Source organism: Anolis carolinensis, unplaced genomic scaffold, assembly GCF_035594765.1.
Source record: "Anolis carolinensis isolate JA03-04 unplaced genomic scaffold, rAnoCar3.1.pri scaffold_7, whole genome shotgun sequence".
NCBI lineage: Eukaryota > Metazoa > Chordata > Lepidosauria > Squamata > Dactyloidae > Anolis > Anolis carolinensis.
In genome coordinates this window covers 13631994-13651832 of record NW_026943818.1, presented here as the reverse complement: position 1 = coordinate 13651832, position 19839 = coordinate 13631994, and the positions used below count along the sequence as shown (strand labels likewise).

The window sequence follows — 19839 nt, the reverse complement described above, 5'->3', positions numbered from 1 at the left end:
GCACACTAGGCCTGCGCCTGAGAGAGAAGGCGGGCGGCAGTGCCCGCTTCCAAGATGGCGGAGGGGGCGGCGCCATCTTGTTACCTAACGTCAGGCGGTGAGAGTTGAAGGGAGGAGAACGAGGAAGGAAGGAAGGAGAGCGAGCGGCGCCGGGAAGATGGCCGAGAGCGAGCGAAAGGCCGGTGAGTGAGCGGGCCTCGGTGGGCAGCCCGGTCTCCCCTCAGAAAGGGCGGGAAAGGGAGCGAGCGGCCTACCTGGCGGAGCGGGCGTGTAGGCCTCAGGAAAAGGACGCCTCTGAGGGGAAGCAGGGCCTGCCCTCAGCCTTCCTCAGCATCAGCACTATTTAGTATTGTTATTAATTATAATAATGTATAATAACGGTGCTCCATGCAGTCATGCCTATGGCCACATGGCCTTGGAGGTGTCTACGGACAACGCCGGCTCTTTGGCTTAGAAATGGAGATGAGCACCAACCCCCAGAGTCGGTCACGACGGGACTTAACGTCAGGGGATAAACCTTTACCTTTTTAATAAATAACTACAGTAGAGTCTCACTTATCCAACGTAAACGGGCCGGCAGAACGTTGGATAAGCGAATATGTTGGATAATAAGGAGAGATTAAGGAAAAGCCTATTAAACATAAAATTAGGTTATGCTTTTACAAATTAAGCACCAAAACATCATGTTATACAGCAAATTTGACAGAAAAAGTAGTTCAATACGCAGTAATGCTATGTAGTAATTACTGTATTTATGAATTTAGCTCCAAAATATCACGATGTATTGAAAACATTGACTACAAAAATGCGTTGGATAATCCAGAACGTTGGATAAGCAAGTGTTGGATAAGTGAGACTCTACTGTACCTAAGGTCCCCGGTGTTGCCCGGGCTTTTTGAAAAAGTCAATGTTTTAATTATCCCATCATGCCATTTTAACCCCCTGAAACTCCATCAGCGGTTAAAGTTTATTGTATAAATTACAATAATATATAATAATTATAACATATTGTATATACATATAATATTATAATATTATATTGTAATATGATATAATACTAATAATACAATATAATATTAATTATATATTATATTTACATGTAATATTACAATATATAGATACAGTACAATATAGTAATTTATTACGTGGTCCAGAAGCATTCTCGCCTGACGTTTCGCCCACATCTGTCAGAGGCATCCTCAGAGGTTGTGAGGTCTGTTGGAAACTAGGCAGGGCCTGCCCTCAGGGTTCCTCAGCATCAGCATTATTTAGTATTATTATTAATTATAATAATGTAATAAATAACTGCCTTGAGTCCCCGGCGTCGCCAGGGTTATTTGAAAAAGTCAATGTTTTAATTATCCAAAATGTATACGGTTGTGGGTGAACTACAATTCACATAATGCCAGGTTAACCCCCTGTTTTTATAAGGTTGTGGGTGAACTACAACTCCATCAGCGGTTAAAGTTTGTTATGTTTTAAGGGCTTTTTGGCCATGTTCCAGAAGCATTCTCTCCTGACGTTTCGCCCACATCTATGGCAGGCATCCTCAGAGGTTGTGAGGTCTGTTGGAAACTAGGCAGGGCCTGCCCTCAGGGTTCCTCAGCATCAGGATTATTATTATTATTACTATTTATATTTATATTTATAATAATTTAATAAATAGCTACCTTGGGTCCCCAGAGTTGCCCAAGTTATTTGAAAAAGTCAATGTTTTAATTATCCAAAATGTATACGGTTGTGGGTGAACTACAATTCACATGCCAGGTTAACCCCCTGCTTTTATAACTCCCATCATGCCATTTTAATCCCCTGAAACTCCATCAGTGGTTAAAGTTTGTCATCTTGGACTGCTATGAGATTTCCGGGCTGTATGGCCATGTTCCAGAAGCATTCTCTCCTGACATTTCATCCACATATATCCACAGAGGTTGTGAGGTATATTGGAAACTAGGCAGGGCCTTCCCTCAGGGTTCCTCAGCATCAGCATTATTTATTATTACAGTAGAGTCTCACTTATCCAGTACTCGCTTATCCAACGTTGGATTATCCAACGCATTGTTGTAGTCAATGTTTTCAATATATCATGATATTTTGGTGCTAAATTCGTAAATGAGTCCCTCCGGGTGAGAAGGGCGGGATAGAAATATTTGAAATAAATAAATAAATAAAATAAATGCAGTAATTACAACATAGCATTACTGCGTATTGAACTGCTTTTTCTGTTGAGATTTTGTTGATTTGCATGGTTTCCTCCTTTCTGTTGGAATTGTCAGGAGAGAATGCTTCTGTATCTTGGCCATAACAACAACAACAACAAAAACTTTATTCTTATACCCCGCCCTATCTCCCCGAAGGGACTCGGGGCGGCTTACATGGGGCCATGCCCAGACACAACAATAAAAGCAGAAACAAAACAATAAAACAAATCAATCAACAATAAAACATCAACATCAATAAAAAACAGTCACAAAAGGTCAACATACAAAATAAAATGTTAAAATCATGAATTGAATTCAAGGATCTGGGCCAAGGTACAAAATATATCGAAGTCATCAGGGAGGGGTAATTACCAGCTGACATAGTCATTAAAGTGACATAGTCATTATTATTTTATTTATTTTGAGCATTTATATCCCGTCCTTCTCACCCTGGAGGGGGACTCATGGTGGCCTTACAATTGAAATCATTAAATGTAGGACAACAGAGTATTAGAAATAATTACAGTTAAAACAATGGAACATTAATTAAAATCATCCATGCAAACATACATTTTAGAAGGCATATTTTGAGTCGTGATTATTATATTTAGACATTTTAAAAGGCTTGTCTAAATATCCAAGTCTTCAGTTCCCAGTATTATCATGATATATTATTATGCAATTTTGGATAATGTATATCTATTCAGAATTTATTATCATCGTTATTATTATATCTTTTTTCATCTCTAGATAATATTCTGTAAAGACATATAATCGTTATATGCATTTCTTTATAAATATTGCCCTATCTAGTCTGGAATCACTATAATATTGGATAACATATACAGTAGAGTCTCACTGATCCAACACAAACGGGCCGGCAGAATGCCGGACAAGCGAATATGCTGGACAACAAGGAGGCACCAAGGAAAAGCCTACCAAATGTCAAATTAGGCCACGATTCCACAAATCAAGCACCAAAACATCATGCTATACCACATAAGGTAAAGGTAAAGGTTTCCCCTGACGTTAAGTCCAGTCGTGACCGACTCTGGGGGTTGGTGCTCACCTCCATTTCTAAGCCGAAGAGATTAGGTGAACTACAACTCCCAGAAATGAAGGCCAGTTCCCCTCAAACTCCCTCCAGTATGTTCAGTTGGTCATGGGGGTTCTGTGTGCGCAGTGTGGTCCCTGTCTATTGTCAGTGGTTGTCACAGTGTCTCCAGATGTAGGTGAACTACAACTTCCATAAAGGAATGTCAAGTTTAACTCAAACCCCTTCAGTAGGTTCAGTTGGTCATGGGGGTTCTGTGTGCCAAGTTAGGTCCAGGTACATCGTTGGTGGGGATCAGAGTGCTGTTTGATTTCAGGTGAACTATAAATCCCAGTACCTACAATTCCTAAATGCGAAGGCCAATTCTCCCAAAATCCCTCCAACATGTTCTGTTGCTCGTGGGGATTCTGTGTGCCAAATGTGGTCCATGTCCATTGTCTGTGGGAGTCACAGTGTTGTGTCTCGATGCAAGGTGAACTACAAAATCCATCATGTTGAGTCAGTCCCTCAAACCCCTCCAGTATGTTTAGTTGTTGATCAATGCCACTCTGTTTGCTGTGTGCCATAGGAAAGGGTTAAGGGAGAGGCAGTGGGCGGGGTCATGCAAATTCCACACTAATAGAGAGAGAAAAGAACACTGGGATGTCTGTGGTGGAGGAAAAACAAACTCTAGGGTGAAATTGTCCCCGTATGAAAGCCTTCACTTGGGTGGTGGCCAGTATGGTGTTTGTGGAGGACCTTAAATCACTCACTATAACCTGCAATGTCATTGGAGGGAGGGCCATTGGTGGCTCCTCAGCACTGGGAGTTGTAGCTGTTTGTGAAGGCGGAAGCCTGTCATTATCTTGGATTTTGGAAAGTTTTGGATTTCAAAGTGTGGGATAATGAATCTACATTCTTCTTGTCCTCTTCCCCAGAATCCCCCGAGGAGACCATGCTTCCACTGGGCCAGAAATTCATGATCCCCAAAAAAGAAATCAACATGGTTCCTGACATGGCAAAATGGAAACGTTCCCAGGTAAGTTGTTGTTGTTGTTGTGGTGCCCAAGGACCTAGACAATAGCTATTTTATCGAAGGTGGATAAATGAAACTTTGGATATTGGTCCTTCAGATTTGTATATGCAATATATATAGATAGATAGATAGATAGATAGATAGATAGATAGATAGATATAGTTGGCACGTATATATATATTTATATTGATATACAGTTAGCGTATGTGTGTATATATATAATTATATATATGCACAAACTATATAAATATATATACACACAAATATGATATATAGAAATACATAATATACGCAAACAATATTATATATAAATGAATATACAATAGAGTCTCACTTATCCAAGCTTCACTTATCCAATGTTCTGTATTATCCAAGACAGTCTGCCTTTTAGTAGTCAGTGTTTTTGTAGTAAATCTTGCAATGTTTGGGTGCTAAATTAGTAAATGGGTCGTTATTATATATGCGAGAGAGAGAGATAGACCATCCGAAGTAAATGTCTATTTTAGCCAAATTAATTCATCCCAATGTATGATCCATTGGGGCTCTTATTATATATGCAATATATCCAGTTGGTTTTCTCGTTACTCTCTTTTTTAAAAGGCTTACGCGGATTATATGGGCTTCATTTTAACCCTGAATGAAGGCATCAAGGGCAAGAAACTGACCTGCGAATATAGAGTCTCAGAGGTGAGCAAAAGGGACTGGTTTTTTCTCTTTCTTGGCGCCAAAGCAACCAAGTTCTCTGACTGGTCCGGACAGGATTGTTTATTTTCAAGGAGGCATTGAAACAGCAGATAAATGCAGGATTTGGGATGAGAAGGTACCCCTAGGGTCATCTAGTTCAGCCTTAGGGTTTCCTGAGGGCATCTTCATTGTAGGATGAATGCATGGCGCAATGTTATGGAAACTGGAAAATGCAAAGGCTTTGCAAGGCCTGAAGGATTGCATCGCTTTGTGCCATGACAGATCAAGCTTTTTCCCACTGCATCATTTCTACATCCAAATCATCTAGGTTTCGGATTCTGCAGTCAAAATAATAATAATAATAGCAATTGCAACCACCCTTTTTTAGAATGCTTCAGGCAAAATAATAATAATAACAACAACAACACAACCACCCTGTTTGGGATGCTGCAGGCAAAATAATAATAAGTTTGGGATGCTGCAGGTGAAATAATAATAGCAACTGCAACCACCCTTTTTTAGAATTCTGCAGGCAAAATAGTAATAATAATAATAACAATAATAACGAAATCCAGCATGTCTATTTTGTTTGCTGTGTCATAATAAAATAATAACAATAATATAATAATATTTATAACAATGCAACTACTCTTTGTTGGGATGCTGAAGACAAAATGATGATGATGATGATGATGATGATGATGATGATAACAGCAACTGCAAGCACCCTTTTTTGGGATGCTGCAGGAACAACAACAACAATAATAATAAATAGAAATAACAACCACCCTTGGTTGGGATGCTGTAGACAAGGTGATGATGATAGCAACTACAATCACCATTTCTGGATTGCTGCTGACAAAATAATAACAACAACAACCCTTTTTTGGAGTGCTGCAGGTGAAATAATAATAATAAATAGAAACAACAACCACTCTTGGAATGCTGTGGACAAGAAGAAGAAGAAGAAGATGATGATAACGATGATAGCAACTACAATCACAATTTCTGGAATGTTGCTGGCAAAATAATAACAACAACAATGCTTTTTTGGAATGCTGCAGGTGAAATAATAATAATAATAAATAGAAACAACAACCACTCTTGGAACGCTGTAGACAAGAAGAAGAAGAAGAAGGAAGGCCTTAACATCCTTCGTGTTTACAAGTTTCACTCAGTGCACTTTGCCCAGTCCATTGTATGATTTTATTGCTGTGTTTTATCATGTGTTTTATAATGACTGTGATTTTATTTTATGCCTTTTAATTTTATTTTTGTATTTGATATTCTGTATGCTGGTTTTATATCTGTGAGCCGCCCCAAGTCCCTCTGGGGAGATGGTGGCGGGGTATAAAAATAAAATTATTATTATTATCATTATATTATTATTATGATAGTGATGATAGCAACTACAATCACCATTTCTGGAATGCTGCTGGCAAAATAATATTATTTATTTATTTACTACATTTATATGCCGCCCTTCTCACCCCGAAGGGGACTCAGAGTGGCTTACAAATTAAATTTACATACAATATTATATTAGCATAGTACAATATTGGTAATAAATTACTATATTGTACTGTATCCATATATTGTAATATTATTAGTAATATTACATGTAAAATCTATATATATAAATGAATGATGGCATCATGGCGACCCACAAAACAACAAAACTACTGGCCCGCCAACCTTGAAATTTGACAACACAACCCATCATCCACGCCTCTAGGTTGATACAACCAAAAAGAAAAGAAAAATAAAGTCCTAAGTAGAGGGAGAGCAATAATTGTTTTTATCCAATTGCTGCCCACTTGGTCTCCTAGCAACCAACTCAGCCAAGGGAGAGCCAGGGTTCAGTTAGGGGACAGGCAGATTTAGGCCTCACTTAGGCCTCTTCCACAGATTATCTAATTTGCACTGGATTATATGGCAGTGTAGACTCAAGGCCCTTCCACCATACTTCGCCACAGCAACGCGTGGCTGGGCACAGTTAGTATAATATATAATTAATATTATATTGTATTATTAGTATATCATATTGCAATATAATATAATAACAACAACAACGCTTTTTGGGGGGGATGCAGGCGAAAATAATAATTTTAAAAAATAGCAACAACCACTTTTGGTTGGGACGCTGTAGACAAAATGATGATGATGATGATGTGCAGTCGTCGTTTCTGGAATGCTGTTGGCAAAATAATAACAACAACCACCCTTTTTTGGGCTGCTGCAGGCAAAATAATAATAATAGCAATGTAACCAGCATGTTGGGATGCTGCAAGCAAAATAACAATAATAATATCCCCTTTTGGGGATACTGCGGGCCAAGCAAACAGACCCCTGCCAGACCTTTCCTGCAGCGTGATGGGCTTTCTTTGCTCTTTCTCACTTTGCAGCCGATTGAGAAGCTGGTGTCTCTCCTGAACACTCTGGACCGGTGGATCGAGGAGACCCCCCCAGTGGACCAGCCCTCCCGCTTCGGGAACAAGGCCTTCCGGACATGGTACGCCAAGCTGGACCAGGTAGGGGTTGTAACCTATCATATATCTGTGGAATAATGTCCAGGGTGGGAGAAAGAACTCTTGTCTGCTTGTGGCAAGTGTGAATGCTCCAATTGGCCACCTTGATTAGCATTGAATGGCCTTGCAGCTCCAAAGCTTGGCTGCTTCCGGCCTGGGGGAATCCTTCTCGACAGCCATCTAGCCATAGATAGATAGATATGAGATAGATAGAGATAGTAGATATAGCCTAGACTCATAGATTTGAAAGCGAATCCAAGACCTAGCCCCTTCTGTCAGGAAAGGAAGGCAGAATCCGATCCCTCCCCACAGATGGCCACCCAGCTATATACAGTAGAGTCTCACTTATCCAACACTTATCCATTATATTATCTTATTAAATATTATTAGTACTATATATTATTATAAAATATTATGTTATTAGTAGCAGCAGTAGTATATTACTATATTATATTATAGTAGAGTCTCACATCCAACACTCGCTCATCCAACATTCTGGATTATCCAACACATTTTTGTAGTCAATGTTTTCAATATATCATGATATTTTGGTGCTAAATTCATAAATACAGTAATTAAAACATAACATTACATATTGAACTACTTTTTCTTTCAATTTTTTTGTATAACATGATGTTTTGGTGCTTAATTTGTGAAATCATAACCTAATTTGATGTTTAATAGGCTTTTCCTTAATCTTATTATCCAAGATATTCGCTTATCCAAGCTTTTGCCAGCCCGTTTAGCTTGGATAAGTGAGAGTCTACTGTATATCGTGATATTTTGGTGCTAAATTTGTAAATACAGTAATTACTACATAGCATTAATGTGTAATGAACTACTTTTTCTATCAAATTTGTTGTATAACATGATGTTTTGGTGCTTAATTTGTAAAATCATAACCTAATTTAGTTTAATAGGCTTTTCCTTAATCTCTCCTTATTATCCAACATATTCGCTTATCCAACGTTCTGCCGGTCCGTTTATGTTGGATAAGTGAGACTCTACTGTATTCAAAAAATTTAGACTCCAAATGCTCCAATTAATGTAATTCTATTGGTATCTATTTTTTCACCACTCTCGGCTTATACTTGAGTCAATGTTTTCCCATTTTTTTGTAGTAAAATTAGGTCCCTCGGCTTCTATTCGGGTCGGCTTATACTCGAGTATATACAGTAGATAGCTCTTGTAGTTGTTTTTATTAATTGTTTGTAAAAAAAATCAAAAATTCCCCCAAAATTAGTGGAAGAGTGTAATATTACAAAACTTGATGGGCTAACAGTGGCAAGTGTATGGTACAGTTATAGCAAGCTTCTTCACGATAGCTCTGAAAACGAGGGAGAAAGGAGCCCCAGAAGTGCAATTACTTAACGGAAAAATAACGAAATTGCGTGACTCTTGTTACAGTGACAGAGTTTTTACTAACTGTGCTTTAGAAACGTGCCTTTCCCTTTGCTTAGGGGGCAGAGAGCCTGGTTGCCACCGTGATCCCCAAAGACTTGGCTGACGCCGTCCCCGAAGTGGCCGTCTACCTGAAGGAATCGGTCGGGAACTCCACCCGCATTGACTACGGGACAGGTAGCTCTTCCTCGCTCACGGATCCAGAACCACTCTGCACTACCTCTCCCAGGGCAGCCCAGAGTGTTGCAACATATGCATTCCATGGGTATACTAGCTTAGGTACCCGGCGAAGTGCTATTTTATAAGAAACACTTTGTTTGCTTTGGTTTTTGATAAATTACACTATATTATTATTATTATTATTATTTTCCAATTGCAAAGATATTATGTACATATATTGTCATTTATTCCATGTTCATAACAACACAATACACATGCACATTAGGTCCAAGTGTCTAGGATTCGTCTCTGATTATCAAGCTCTTCCCAAGGGCCCAGGGTATTATTTTTACTATTATTTTGTATTATTAGTACATGTACATAGCAACCCAGCACACATGCACATTAGGTCCAAGTGTCTGGGAATCATCTCTGAATATCAAGCTCTTCCCAAAGGCCGAGGATATTATTATTATTATTATTATTATTATTATTATTATTATTATTATTATTCTATTGCAAAGATATTCCATTATGTTATTACATATATTGTCATTTATTCCATGTACATAACATAGTACACATGCACATTAGGTCCAAGTATCTGGGATTCATCTCTGATTATCGAGCTCTTCCCAAGAGCCTAGGGCATTATCATTATTATTATTATTATTGTTATCGTTATTAAATTACAAAGATATTCCATTATGTTATTACATATATTGTCATTTATTCCATGTACATAACAACATAGTACACATGCACATTAGGTCCAAGTATCTGGGATTCATTTCTGATTATCGAGCTATTCCCAAGGGCCTAGGGCATTATTATTATTATTATTATTATTATTATTATTATTATTAAATCGCAATGATTTTCCATTATGTTATGTACATATATTGTCATTTATTCCATGTACATAACAACACAATACACATGCACATTAGGCCCACGTGTCTGGTATTTGTCTCTAATTATCGAGCTCTTCCCAAGGGCCTAGGGTATTATTATTACTATTATATTGTATTATTAGTACATGTACATAGCAACCCAGCACACATGCACATTAGGTCCAAGTGTCTGGGAATCATCTCTGAATATCGAGCTCTTCCCAAGGGCCTAGGGTATTATTATTATTATTATTATTATTATTATTATTATTATTATTATTCAATTGCAAAGATATTCCATTATGGACATATATTGTCTTTTATTCCATGTACATTACACATGCACATTAGGTCCAAGTATCTGGGATTCATTTCTGATTATCGAGCTCTTCCCAAGTGCCTAGGGTATTATTATTATTATTAAATTGCAATGATTTTCCATTATGTTATGTACATATATTGTCATTTATTCCATGTACATAACAACACAATACACATGCACATTAGTTTCAAGTGTCTGGGAATCATATCTGAATATCAAGCTCTTCCCAAGGGCCTAGGGTATTATTATTATTATTATTATATTGTATTATTAGTACATGTACATAACAATACAGCACACATGCACACTAGTCCCAAGTGTCTGGAATCATCTCTGAATATCAAGTTCTTCCCAAAGGCCTAGGATATTATTATTATTATATATATATATACAGTAGAGTCTCACGTATCCAAGCTAAACGGGCCGGCAGAAGCTTGGATAAGCGAATATCTTGGATAATAAGGAGGGATTAAGGAAAACCCTATTAAACATCAAATTAGGTGATGATTTTACAAATTAAGCACCAAAACATCATGTTAGACAACAAATTTGACAGAAAGAGTAGTTCAATACACAGTAATATTATGTTGTAATTACTGTATTTACGAATTTAGCACCAAAATATCACGATATATTGAAAACATTGACTACAAAAATGGCTTTGATAATCCAGAAGCTTGGATAAGCGAGGCTTGGATAAGTGAGACTCTACTGTATATAAAATTACTATTATATTGTATTATATTACATGTACACAACAACAAAGCATACATGCACATTAGGTCTAAGTGTTTGGAATTCATCTCTGAATATTGGGCTCTTCCCAATGGCCTACAATATTATTATTATTATTATTATTACTATTATATTGTATTACTATTTTATTATTACTTTGTATTATTAGTACATGTACATAGCAACCCAGCACATATGCACATTAGTCCCAAGTGTCTGTAATCATCTCTGAATAGCCAGCTCTTCCCAAAGGCCTAGAATATTATTATTATTATTATTATTATTATTATTATTATTATTATTATTATTATTATTATTATATGTGTGTGTATATATAGATATATATTTATATTTATTATATATATAGATATTATTATTTAATATAATATGTCAATGTCTGAAGCGGCCACTAGGGGGCGACATTGAGATACAGGGGTCATTTGGGGTCACGTGACTTATAGTTCAAGGAGCCCTGACTTGCCCTTTGACCCCCCAGGCCACGAAGCCGCCTTTGCCGCCTTCTTGTGCTGCCTTTGCAAGATCGGGGTCCTTCGGGTGGACGACCAGCTGGCCATCGTCTTCAAGGTCTTCAACAGGTAAGGAAGGCACCATCCGATCCCTCCTGACAGATGGCCACCCAGCCAATAGATTAGAACGATAGAGATACACAGAGAGAGATAGCAGACATACTTTCAAAGTGAATCCAAGGGCCATCCAGATAAAGAAGGCACAATCCGATCCCTCTTGACAGATGGCCATCCAGCCATAGATATGATAAATAGATAGATAGGAACAGAGATAGAAATTGATTGATGGATGGATGGATCATAGACTCATAGATTTGAAAGTGAATCCATGGGCCATCCCGTGCAACCTCCTCCTCCCAGGTAAAAAAGGTACAATCCGATCCCTCCCAACAGATGGCCATCCAGCCATAGATATGATAATTAGATAGACAGATAGATAGAGACGGAGGTACAGACAGATTGATGGATGGATCATAGACACATAGATTTGAAAGCGAATCCAAGGGCCATCCAGTCCAACCTTCTTTGGTCAGGTAGAGAAGGCACAATCTGATCCCTCCCAACAGATGGCCATCAAGCCATATATATGATGGGTAGGTAGGTAGATAGATGGATGGATGGATCATAGACTCATAGATTTGAAAGTGAATCCAAAGGCCGTTCAATCCAACCCCCTTTGGCCAAGTAAAAAGACACCATCCGATCTCTCCCAACAGATGGCCATCCAGCCATAGATATGATGGGTAGATAGATGGATGGATGGATGGATCATAGACTCATAGATTTGAAAGTGAATCCAAAGGCCATCCAAGTAAAAAGACACAATCCGATCTCTCCCAAGAGATGGCCATCCAGTCATAGATATTATAGGTCGATATAGACAGTAGACATATCACAGGATCCTAGAATTTGAAGAGAGCCTCAAGGACCATCCAGCCAGGTAAGGAAGGCCCCATGCGATCCCTCCAGACAGATGGCCACCCAGTTTAAACTGGACCTCCACCTCCTTCTCCCTTCAGGTACCTGGAGGTCATGCGGAAGCTGCAGAAGACCTACCGGATGGAGCCGGCCGGCAGCCAAGGCGTCTGGGGCCTGGACGACTTCCAGTTCCTGCCCTTCATCTGGGGCAGCTCTCAGCTGATAGGTATTTATTGCGCCAAATTGCTATATGTGTGTGTGAGTGTGTAAAGAAATCCTTTCAAAGCTGTTTGCAAGGGATCTCTGCAAAAGAGAGAGCTCAGCCTTTTTGCAGAGGCAAAGCCACGCCTCAAACAATGTATCTGTTTGCTGGCAGATGGCTGAGTTTGTCAGTTGGGAATTTGAGCTTCAAGAGAGAGCACAGAAAAAGGCAGGCTCTCCAGCTACAGTCAAGTAGCAGTTTGAATATGCTATGCTGGATATATTGAATGCTGATTGATTAGTTATTGATCTTATGCTACTACATGGACATTGTGTGATTGCAGAACTGTTTTATATTTCAACTCAACAAGCAAGAGTAAAGTTCCTTTGTTCTTTCAATTCCTCTGCCTGGTGTGAGTTTTCTTTGCACATGGTGTTAACTGGACGCTGCTGCTTCCGCTATATTCACTCCCTAACAGTATTTCCCCGGAAGGGGGTCGTATTTGTCCGTCCCGTCCCTTTAAGGAAATAATAATAATAATAATAATAATAATAATAATAATAATAATAATAATTTCCCCTTTTCTGCTCCAGACCATCCCAGCCTGGAGCCGCGGCATTTTGTGGACGAGAAAGTGGTGAACGAAAACCACAAGGACTTCATGTTCCTCGAATGCATCCGCTTCATCACCGAGGTGAGGCCCACGGCTGCTTTTGTGTGTGTGTCGAGATCAATCCCTCCCGACAGATGGCCATCTAGCTGTAGATAGAGAAAGAGACAGAAATGAGATAGATATCGATAGATAGTAGGTATATCGTAGGATCCTAGAGTTGAAAGGGAACCCAAAGAGGGTTCCTTTCTTTCCTGTCAGCAAAGAAAGGCACCATCTGATCCCTCCTCACAGATGGTCATCCAGGCATAGATATGATAGATTTGTGGCAAAAAAAAACCCAGGATCCATCCCCAACTCAAAATAGACACAAATAATAACAACAACACAATCTATTTTGAGGTGAGGATGGATTATAGGTTTTTTAGAGTTTGTATTTGGTGTGTATGTGTGTGTATATATGTGTGTGTGTGTGTATGTGTGTGTGTGTGTGTGTGTGTTTGTATATATTTGGCACTAGCTGTGCCCGGCCACGCGTTGCTGTGGCAAAGTGGTGGTGGTATTGGTTAAAAATTGTTGTGTATTTTATCCTTATATTTCTTTTTCTGAATTGTTCTGCCACCCTAGTGACACTAGATGGCACCATAGAGCTATGGAGTGTAGATCTTGGATCTAGCTCTCCACCATATATGGAAACTAGGTGGGCAAGTCACACTCTCTCAGCCTCAGAGGAAGCCCTTCCCTGAATAAAATGGGGCTAGAAAAGCCTTTGGAGGTCCCCAACTACAGCAAGAGAAAGAAAATGAAAAAAATCCTAAAAGCCTCAGAGAAAAGCCTCTCTGGATAAACTTGACCAAGAAACAATGGAACCAAAAAATCCTGGTTTCCCAATAATTGGGATGCCCCAAATTTTTTATTAAAGCTGTCTTTTGCACTTGTAATGAAATATATTATTATTATTATTATTATTATTATTATTAATAAATAATATAACAATATAGATAGATGTAATCATAATTAAATAATAAATACTAATACTAAATGTAGTAAATAAAAATAGCAAATATATAATGATAATATTATCATAAGTAGCCATAATAGTAACAATAAGTAAATACAATAATATAGATAACTAATAATATAAGTATATATAATAATATACATACATATAATAATAGAATAATAACAATTTACATGTAATAACAGTTAATATAATAAGTAAATATAATGATAATATAATACTATAGATACTAATATAATAAAAGCAATGGAAGTAAGTATAACAAATAAATATAATAATATAATCTTAACAATATAGACAATATTATCCAAGCCGGCAGAAGCTTGGATAAGCGAATAACTTGGATAATAAGGAGGGATTAAGGAAAAGCCTATTAAACATCAAATTAGGTTATGATTGTACAAATTAAGCACCAAAACTTCATGTTATACAACAAATTTGACAGAAAAAGTAGTTCAATATGCAGTAATGTTATGTTGTAATTACTGTATTTACGAATTTAGCACCAAAATATAATGATATATTGAAAACATTGACTACAAAAATGGCTTGGATTATCCAGAGGCTTGGATAAGCGAGGTTTGGATTAGTGAGACTCTACTGTACTGTATTTACGAATTTAGCACCAAAATATCATGATATATTGAAAACATTGATTACAAAATGGCTTGGATTATCCAGAGGCTTGGATAAGCGAGGCTTGGATTAGTGAGACTCTACTGTAGTAACAATATATTAAATGGGATCTGTGGCCTCTTTGGGGACCCCAACTGCCCCTTCATTTCTATGGGAAGGAGAAAGAAAGAAAGAAAGAAACCAGGGTGGTCTAGCTTTCCGTTCCCAAAGCCAAGCAACGTTGTTTCTCTTTCTGCCTCGGCCTCCCTCTCTTTCCAGTCTAAATTTGGCATTCTTTTGGGGAGCAAGAGGGGAAAAAAGAAGAAGAAGAAGAGGGGCTCTGGTTTCATCTGGACGTGAGAGGAAGCGGGCTCCCTTCCCCCTCTCTCTCCTTTCTCTCCTTCCCCCCTTTTTTCCCCTCCTTCCTTCCTTGGCAGAGGAACCATTTACAAAAGGCCGATTCTCTGGGGAGGCAGAGAGAGAGAGAACGAGAGAACGAGAGAGCGAGGGAGGAAGGCAGCCGCGTCTGTGAGTAATTTCCTGCTCAATATGGCTTCCCTGACTCACTCGGCTCCCTTGGGGTCAACGGCGAGGAGGAGGAGGAGGAGGAGGAGGAGGCTGCGTTGTTCCCGCTCTTGCGCACAGCACATGGGGGGACACACTTCTCATGCGCACAGGCCCCCTCGCCTGCCTGCCTGCCTTTCTTTCTCCCTTTCGTTCTCTTTCTCTCTTCCTTCCCTTCTTTCCCATTGAAGCCGTGGCTTCAGGCCTCGGGATGCAAAGCCAAAGAGGCCTCGGGCCTCTCCGTCCTTCTGTTCGTCTCCTAAAAGAAGGATGGAATAAAACCCACACGTCTCACAAAAGGAAGGCCGTGGGCATGTTGCGCTATGTGTTTATGCACTTTCCCAGCCATATAAGCAAATTGTTAATATTAGTATACTAGCTTGGGGACCCGGCATTCCCCAAGGCATTGTTTGCCTGTGTTCCAAGTGTAGTCTATATTATTTATTTATTTATTTATTTGCGACATTTATATACCGCCCTTCTCACCCCGAAGGGGACTCAGGGCGGTTTACAAGTATATATACATACAATATATTATATTATACAACTATAGCACAATATTATTAGTAATATTGCATGTAATATAAATATACAATTATAATAGTCAATTATAATTATTATTACATTGTATTACATCATAATATTATTATTAATATTACATGTATATACAATGTATTATAATATTAGTATAGTATAATATTATTATATATCATTATATCATTAAATTGATACAGGAGACATGGTGGAAAGATGTCCAATGTCAGCTGTGTTCAGTGGGTGCGGGTGGACTCCAACTCCCAGATGCAAGTCCCATCGTCGTGTGTCCATCCCCCTCCAAACAGTGCCAGGATGTAGAGTAGGTCATGGGGGCTCTGTGTACCAAGTTTGGTCTTGATCGGTCATTTGTGTGGGTCGCGGTGATCTAAGGAAGTGAGTGAAGGTATTGCAAGTCCCATCGTCCATGGTCCATCCCCCTCCAAACAGTGCCAGGATGTAGAGTAGGCCAAGGGAGCTCTATGTACCAAGTTTGGTCTTGATCAGTCATTTGTGTGGGTTGCGCTGATCAAGAGAGAAAAGCAGGACAACAACAACAACACTACTACTAATAATAATATTAATTATTATTGGCACAACGACGTTGTATGACACAGCAAACAAGATAGAGATGCTGGATTTCATATCACAAAATCACAAATCGAACACTTCCCAAGTGTCTAGGACTGTGTGATGTATTTTCGGATGATGCACGCAGATCCCAGCAGGGTGGCCTTTTGCAGCTGGCAGATCGTGATTTTGTCAATGTCTATTGTTTCCAAATGCCGGCTGAGATCTTTTGGCACGGCACCCAGTGTGCCCATCACCACCGGGACCACCTGCACTGGTTTCTGCCAGAGTCTTTGAAGTCCAGTCTTGAGGTCTTGATAGCGGCTGAGTTTTTCCTGTTGTTTTTCGTCAATGCGACTGTCACCTGGGATGGCAACATCCATGATCCAAACCTTGTTCTTTTCCACAACTGTGATGTCTGGTGTGTTGTGTTCCAGAACTTTGTCAGTCTGGATTCGGAAGTCCCACAGTATTTTTGCGTGCTCATTTTCCAAGACTTTTGCAGGTTTGTGATCCCACCAGTTCTTTGCTGCTGGGAGGTGGTACTTGAGGCATAAGTTCCAATGAATCATTTGGGCCACATAGTTGTGCCTCTGTTTGTAGTCTGTCTGTGCGATTTTCTTACAGCAGCTGAGGATATGATCCATGGTTTCGTCGGTTTCCTTGCACAGTCTGCATTTTGGGTCATCAGCTGATTTTTCGATCTTGGCCTGAATGGCCTTTGTCCTGATGTCTTGCTCCTGGGCTGCAAGGATCAGGCCTTCTGTCTCCTTCTTCAGGGTCCCATTCGTGAGCCAGAGCCAGGTCTTCTATTATTATTATTATTATTATTATTATTAATTGCCTTTGTCCTGATGGCTTGCTCCTGGGCTGCAAGGATCAGGCCTTCTGTCTCTTTCCTTCTTCAGGGTCCCATTCGTGAGCCAGAGCCAGGTCTTCTCCTTGTCAGCTTTTCCTTCAATTTTGTCAAGGAACTTTCCATGCAGTGTTTTGTTGTGCCAGCTGTCACCTCTAGTTTGTAGTGCGGTTTTCTTGTACTGGTTTTTTGTCTGTTGTGTTTTGAGGAGTTTCTGATTTTTGACTTCAATCAAAGCATATTATTATTATTATTATTATTATTATTATTCCTTTTTTTTCAGATGAAGACGGGCCCCTTCGCCGAACACTCCAACCAGCTGTGGAACATCAGCGCGGTCCCAACGTGGTCCAAAGTCAACCAAGGCCTGGTGCGCATGTACAAAGCAGAGGTGAGACCGGTTTAGAATCCTAAAGCCAGGCAGAAAGACACAAGCAAAACTGTCCTGACAGATGGCCACTCAGCCTCTGCTCACAAATCTCCCGAGAAGGAGACTGTCAGACTCAGGGCAGCTTACAATATAAAACACATATATAAAAGTTACAATAATATTTCAACTCGATTTAACATTAAATTACATTAAAAACATTCCTAAATACTCATATAAATAAATATTTGGGCGCTTTCCGAGTCTGTCAATTTCATCCTGAGCCATATATTATAACTGATACTGCCACTGTTAATTGAAAGCCTAATAATGACAATGATGATGATGATGATGATGAAGAGCCTTCCTTCTTTTGTTCTCAGTGCCTGGAGAAGTTCCCGGTGATCCAGCACTTCAAGTTTGGCAGCCTGCTCCCCATCCTCCCCGTGGCCTCTTAGGAGGAGAAGGAGAAGGAGAAGGAGAAGGAGGCGGCGCCCGCTTTGCAAGGTGGGACCCCCGGGAGAGGAGCCGTTCCGGAAACGCCTCCCACCGAAGGAAGAAAGAGCCAAAAGGGCCCAAAGCAAGAGCCTGGCTCCGGACCACAGGCTCCCCTCGCCGCCCACACTCTTTGCTTTCCTTCCTCCTGGCCGTTTTTAAAAAATATTATTATTATTATTTTGTTAATTTAACTTATCTGGGGGGGAAAGGCAAAGGGCAGTGGAGGCTGGGTTTTACGATCCACAAAGGGGAACGAGGTGGTAGGCATTGTCAGTTTCGCTCAGGGTGTGCTTGCTCATTTGGGACTGTAACTCCCATCATCCCCCCGCAAAAAAAAGCTCGTAACAGCAATAGGCATCATTGCACCGTACCATCGTATCTTCTGTGGCAGTTTAAGGGTTGCATTGCGAACCAGGATTCCTTGGAAGTGTTAGCACTTTTGTTCCACTCTCACTTCCAAAATAGCAATTTTTTTCGGGATGCTGGGATTTGCAGTTGAGGCCAATATGGAGCCCTTGCGCCTCCACAAACTACAGATCCCATCGTTCTGCCGTTTTGTGCCGTCACAATCTGCTGTGACGTGGAACTCCCGTTTTCCTTTCTAGTGTTCACGCGCCAAAACGGAGACCGGTTTTGCCATATTTGGTTCCTTTGAGGCCTTTTTTTTGAACATTGTACATTCAGATGGCTTTTGGGGACGATGGGAGACGTAGGGCGTAAAAACCTCCAATAAACTGAATTCTGTTGGGATTTCCAGGCTCGGCAATACGCTCCCAGACGGGCATTAAATTAAGCATTAAAATGGGGGAAATGGTCCGTTTTGTTTTGTTGGGAAATAAACGGGGTGCTTTGCGGGGTTTCGGTGGCCCGTTGGCAGCGGCAAAGCCGGACATTGAAGTCTCCGAAAATAAAAGCACCTTTTCTTGAAATGCGGCCTCATAGATGCAAAGCCGGGTTGTGTAGCAGACGTTGCTTTTTGCTGTCGAATCGGATGGCGCTTCTTCCGCTTCGGTTCCGTTCCGAGCTCTCTTTCTTTGTCTTCTGTTTGTCCGTCCCTCCACCTGCGTTTCGGCCAAGCACATGTCCTAGATCATCCTCTTCATCATCATCATCCTCATCATCCTCCTGGTCGGAATTAAACACCGTTTTGCAGCCGGTGCCTGTCTCAGTTTTGTCTGGACCTCAATCCCAGGAAAAGCAGCCCTGTTTTGGGGAAACAGATCTGGCAAAAGAGGTGGGTGAGGACATAGAGCGGTATATACTCGAGTATAAGCCGATAGATAAGATGATGTAGAGAGGGATGGAGTGAGGGATGGATGGAAGTTAGAGTGAGTAGAACATAGGCGTGGATGATAGATAAGATGATATAGAGCGGGATGGAGTGAGGGATGGATGGAAGTTAGAGTGAGTAGAACATAGGCGTGGATGATAGATAAGATGATATAGAGCGGGATGGAGTGAGGGATGGATGGAAGTTAGAGTGAGTAGAACATAGGCGTGGATGATAGATAAGATGATATAGAGCGGGATGGAGTGAGGGATGGATGGAAGTTAGAGTGAGTAGA

The 19839-nt window shown here is 40.0% G+C and overlaps 1 protein-coding gene across 1 annotated transcript; it reads left to right on the top strand.

Moving 5' to 3' along the window:
* The first annotated feature begins 37 nt into the window (after positions 1-37).
* Positions 38-19431, top strand: ptpa (protein phosphatase 2 phosphatase activator). Its single transcript, XM_062959959.1, has 10 exons — positions 38-182; positions 4173-4273; positions 4871-4957; positions 7360-7485; positions 8943-9060; positions 11489-11588; positions 12539-12663; positions 13233-13333; positions 17693-17800; positions 18160-19431. Exons 1-10 carry the CDS (start codon positions 158-160, stop codon positions 18232-18234), a joined length of 966 nt encoding a protein of 321 aa, XP_062816029.1. The 5' UTR covers positions 38-157; the 3' UTR covers positions 18235-19431.
* Positions 19432-19839: the final 408 nt, after the last annotated feature.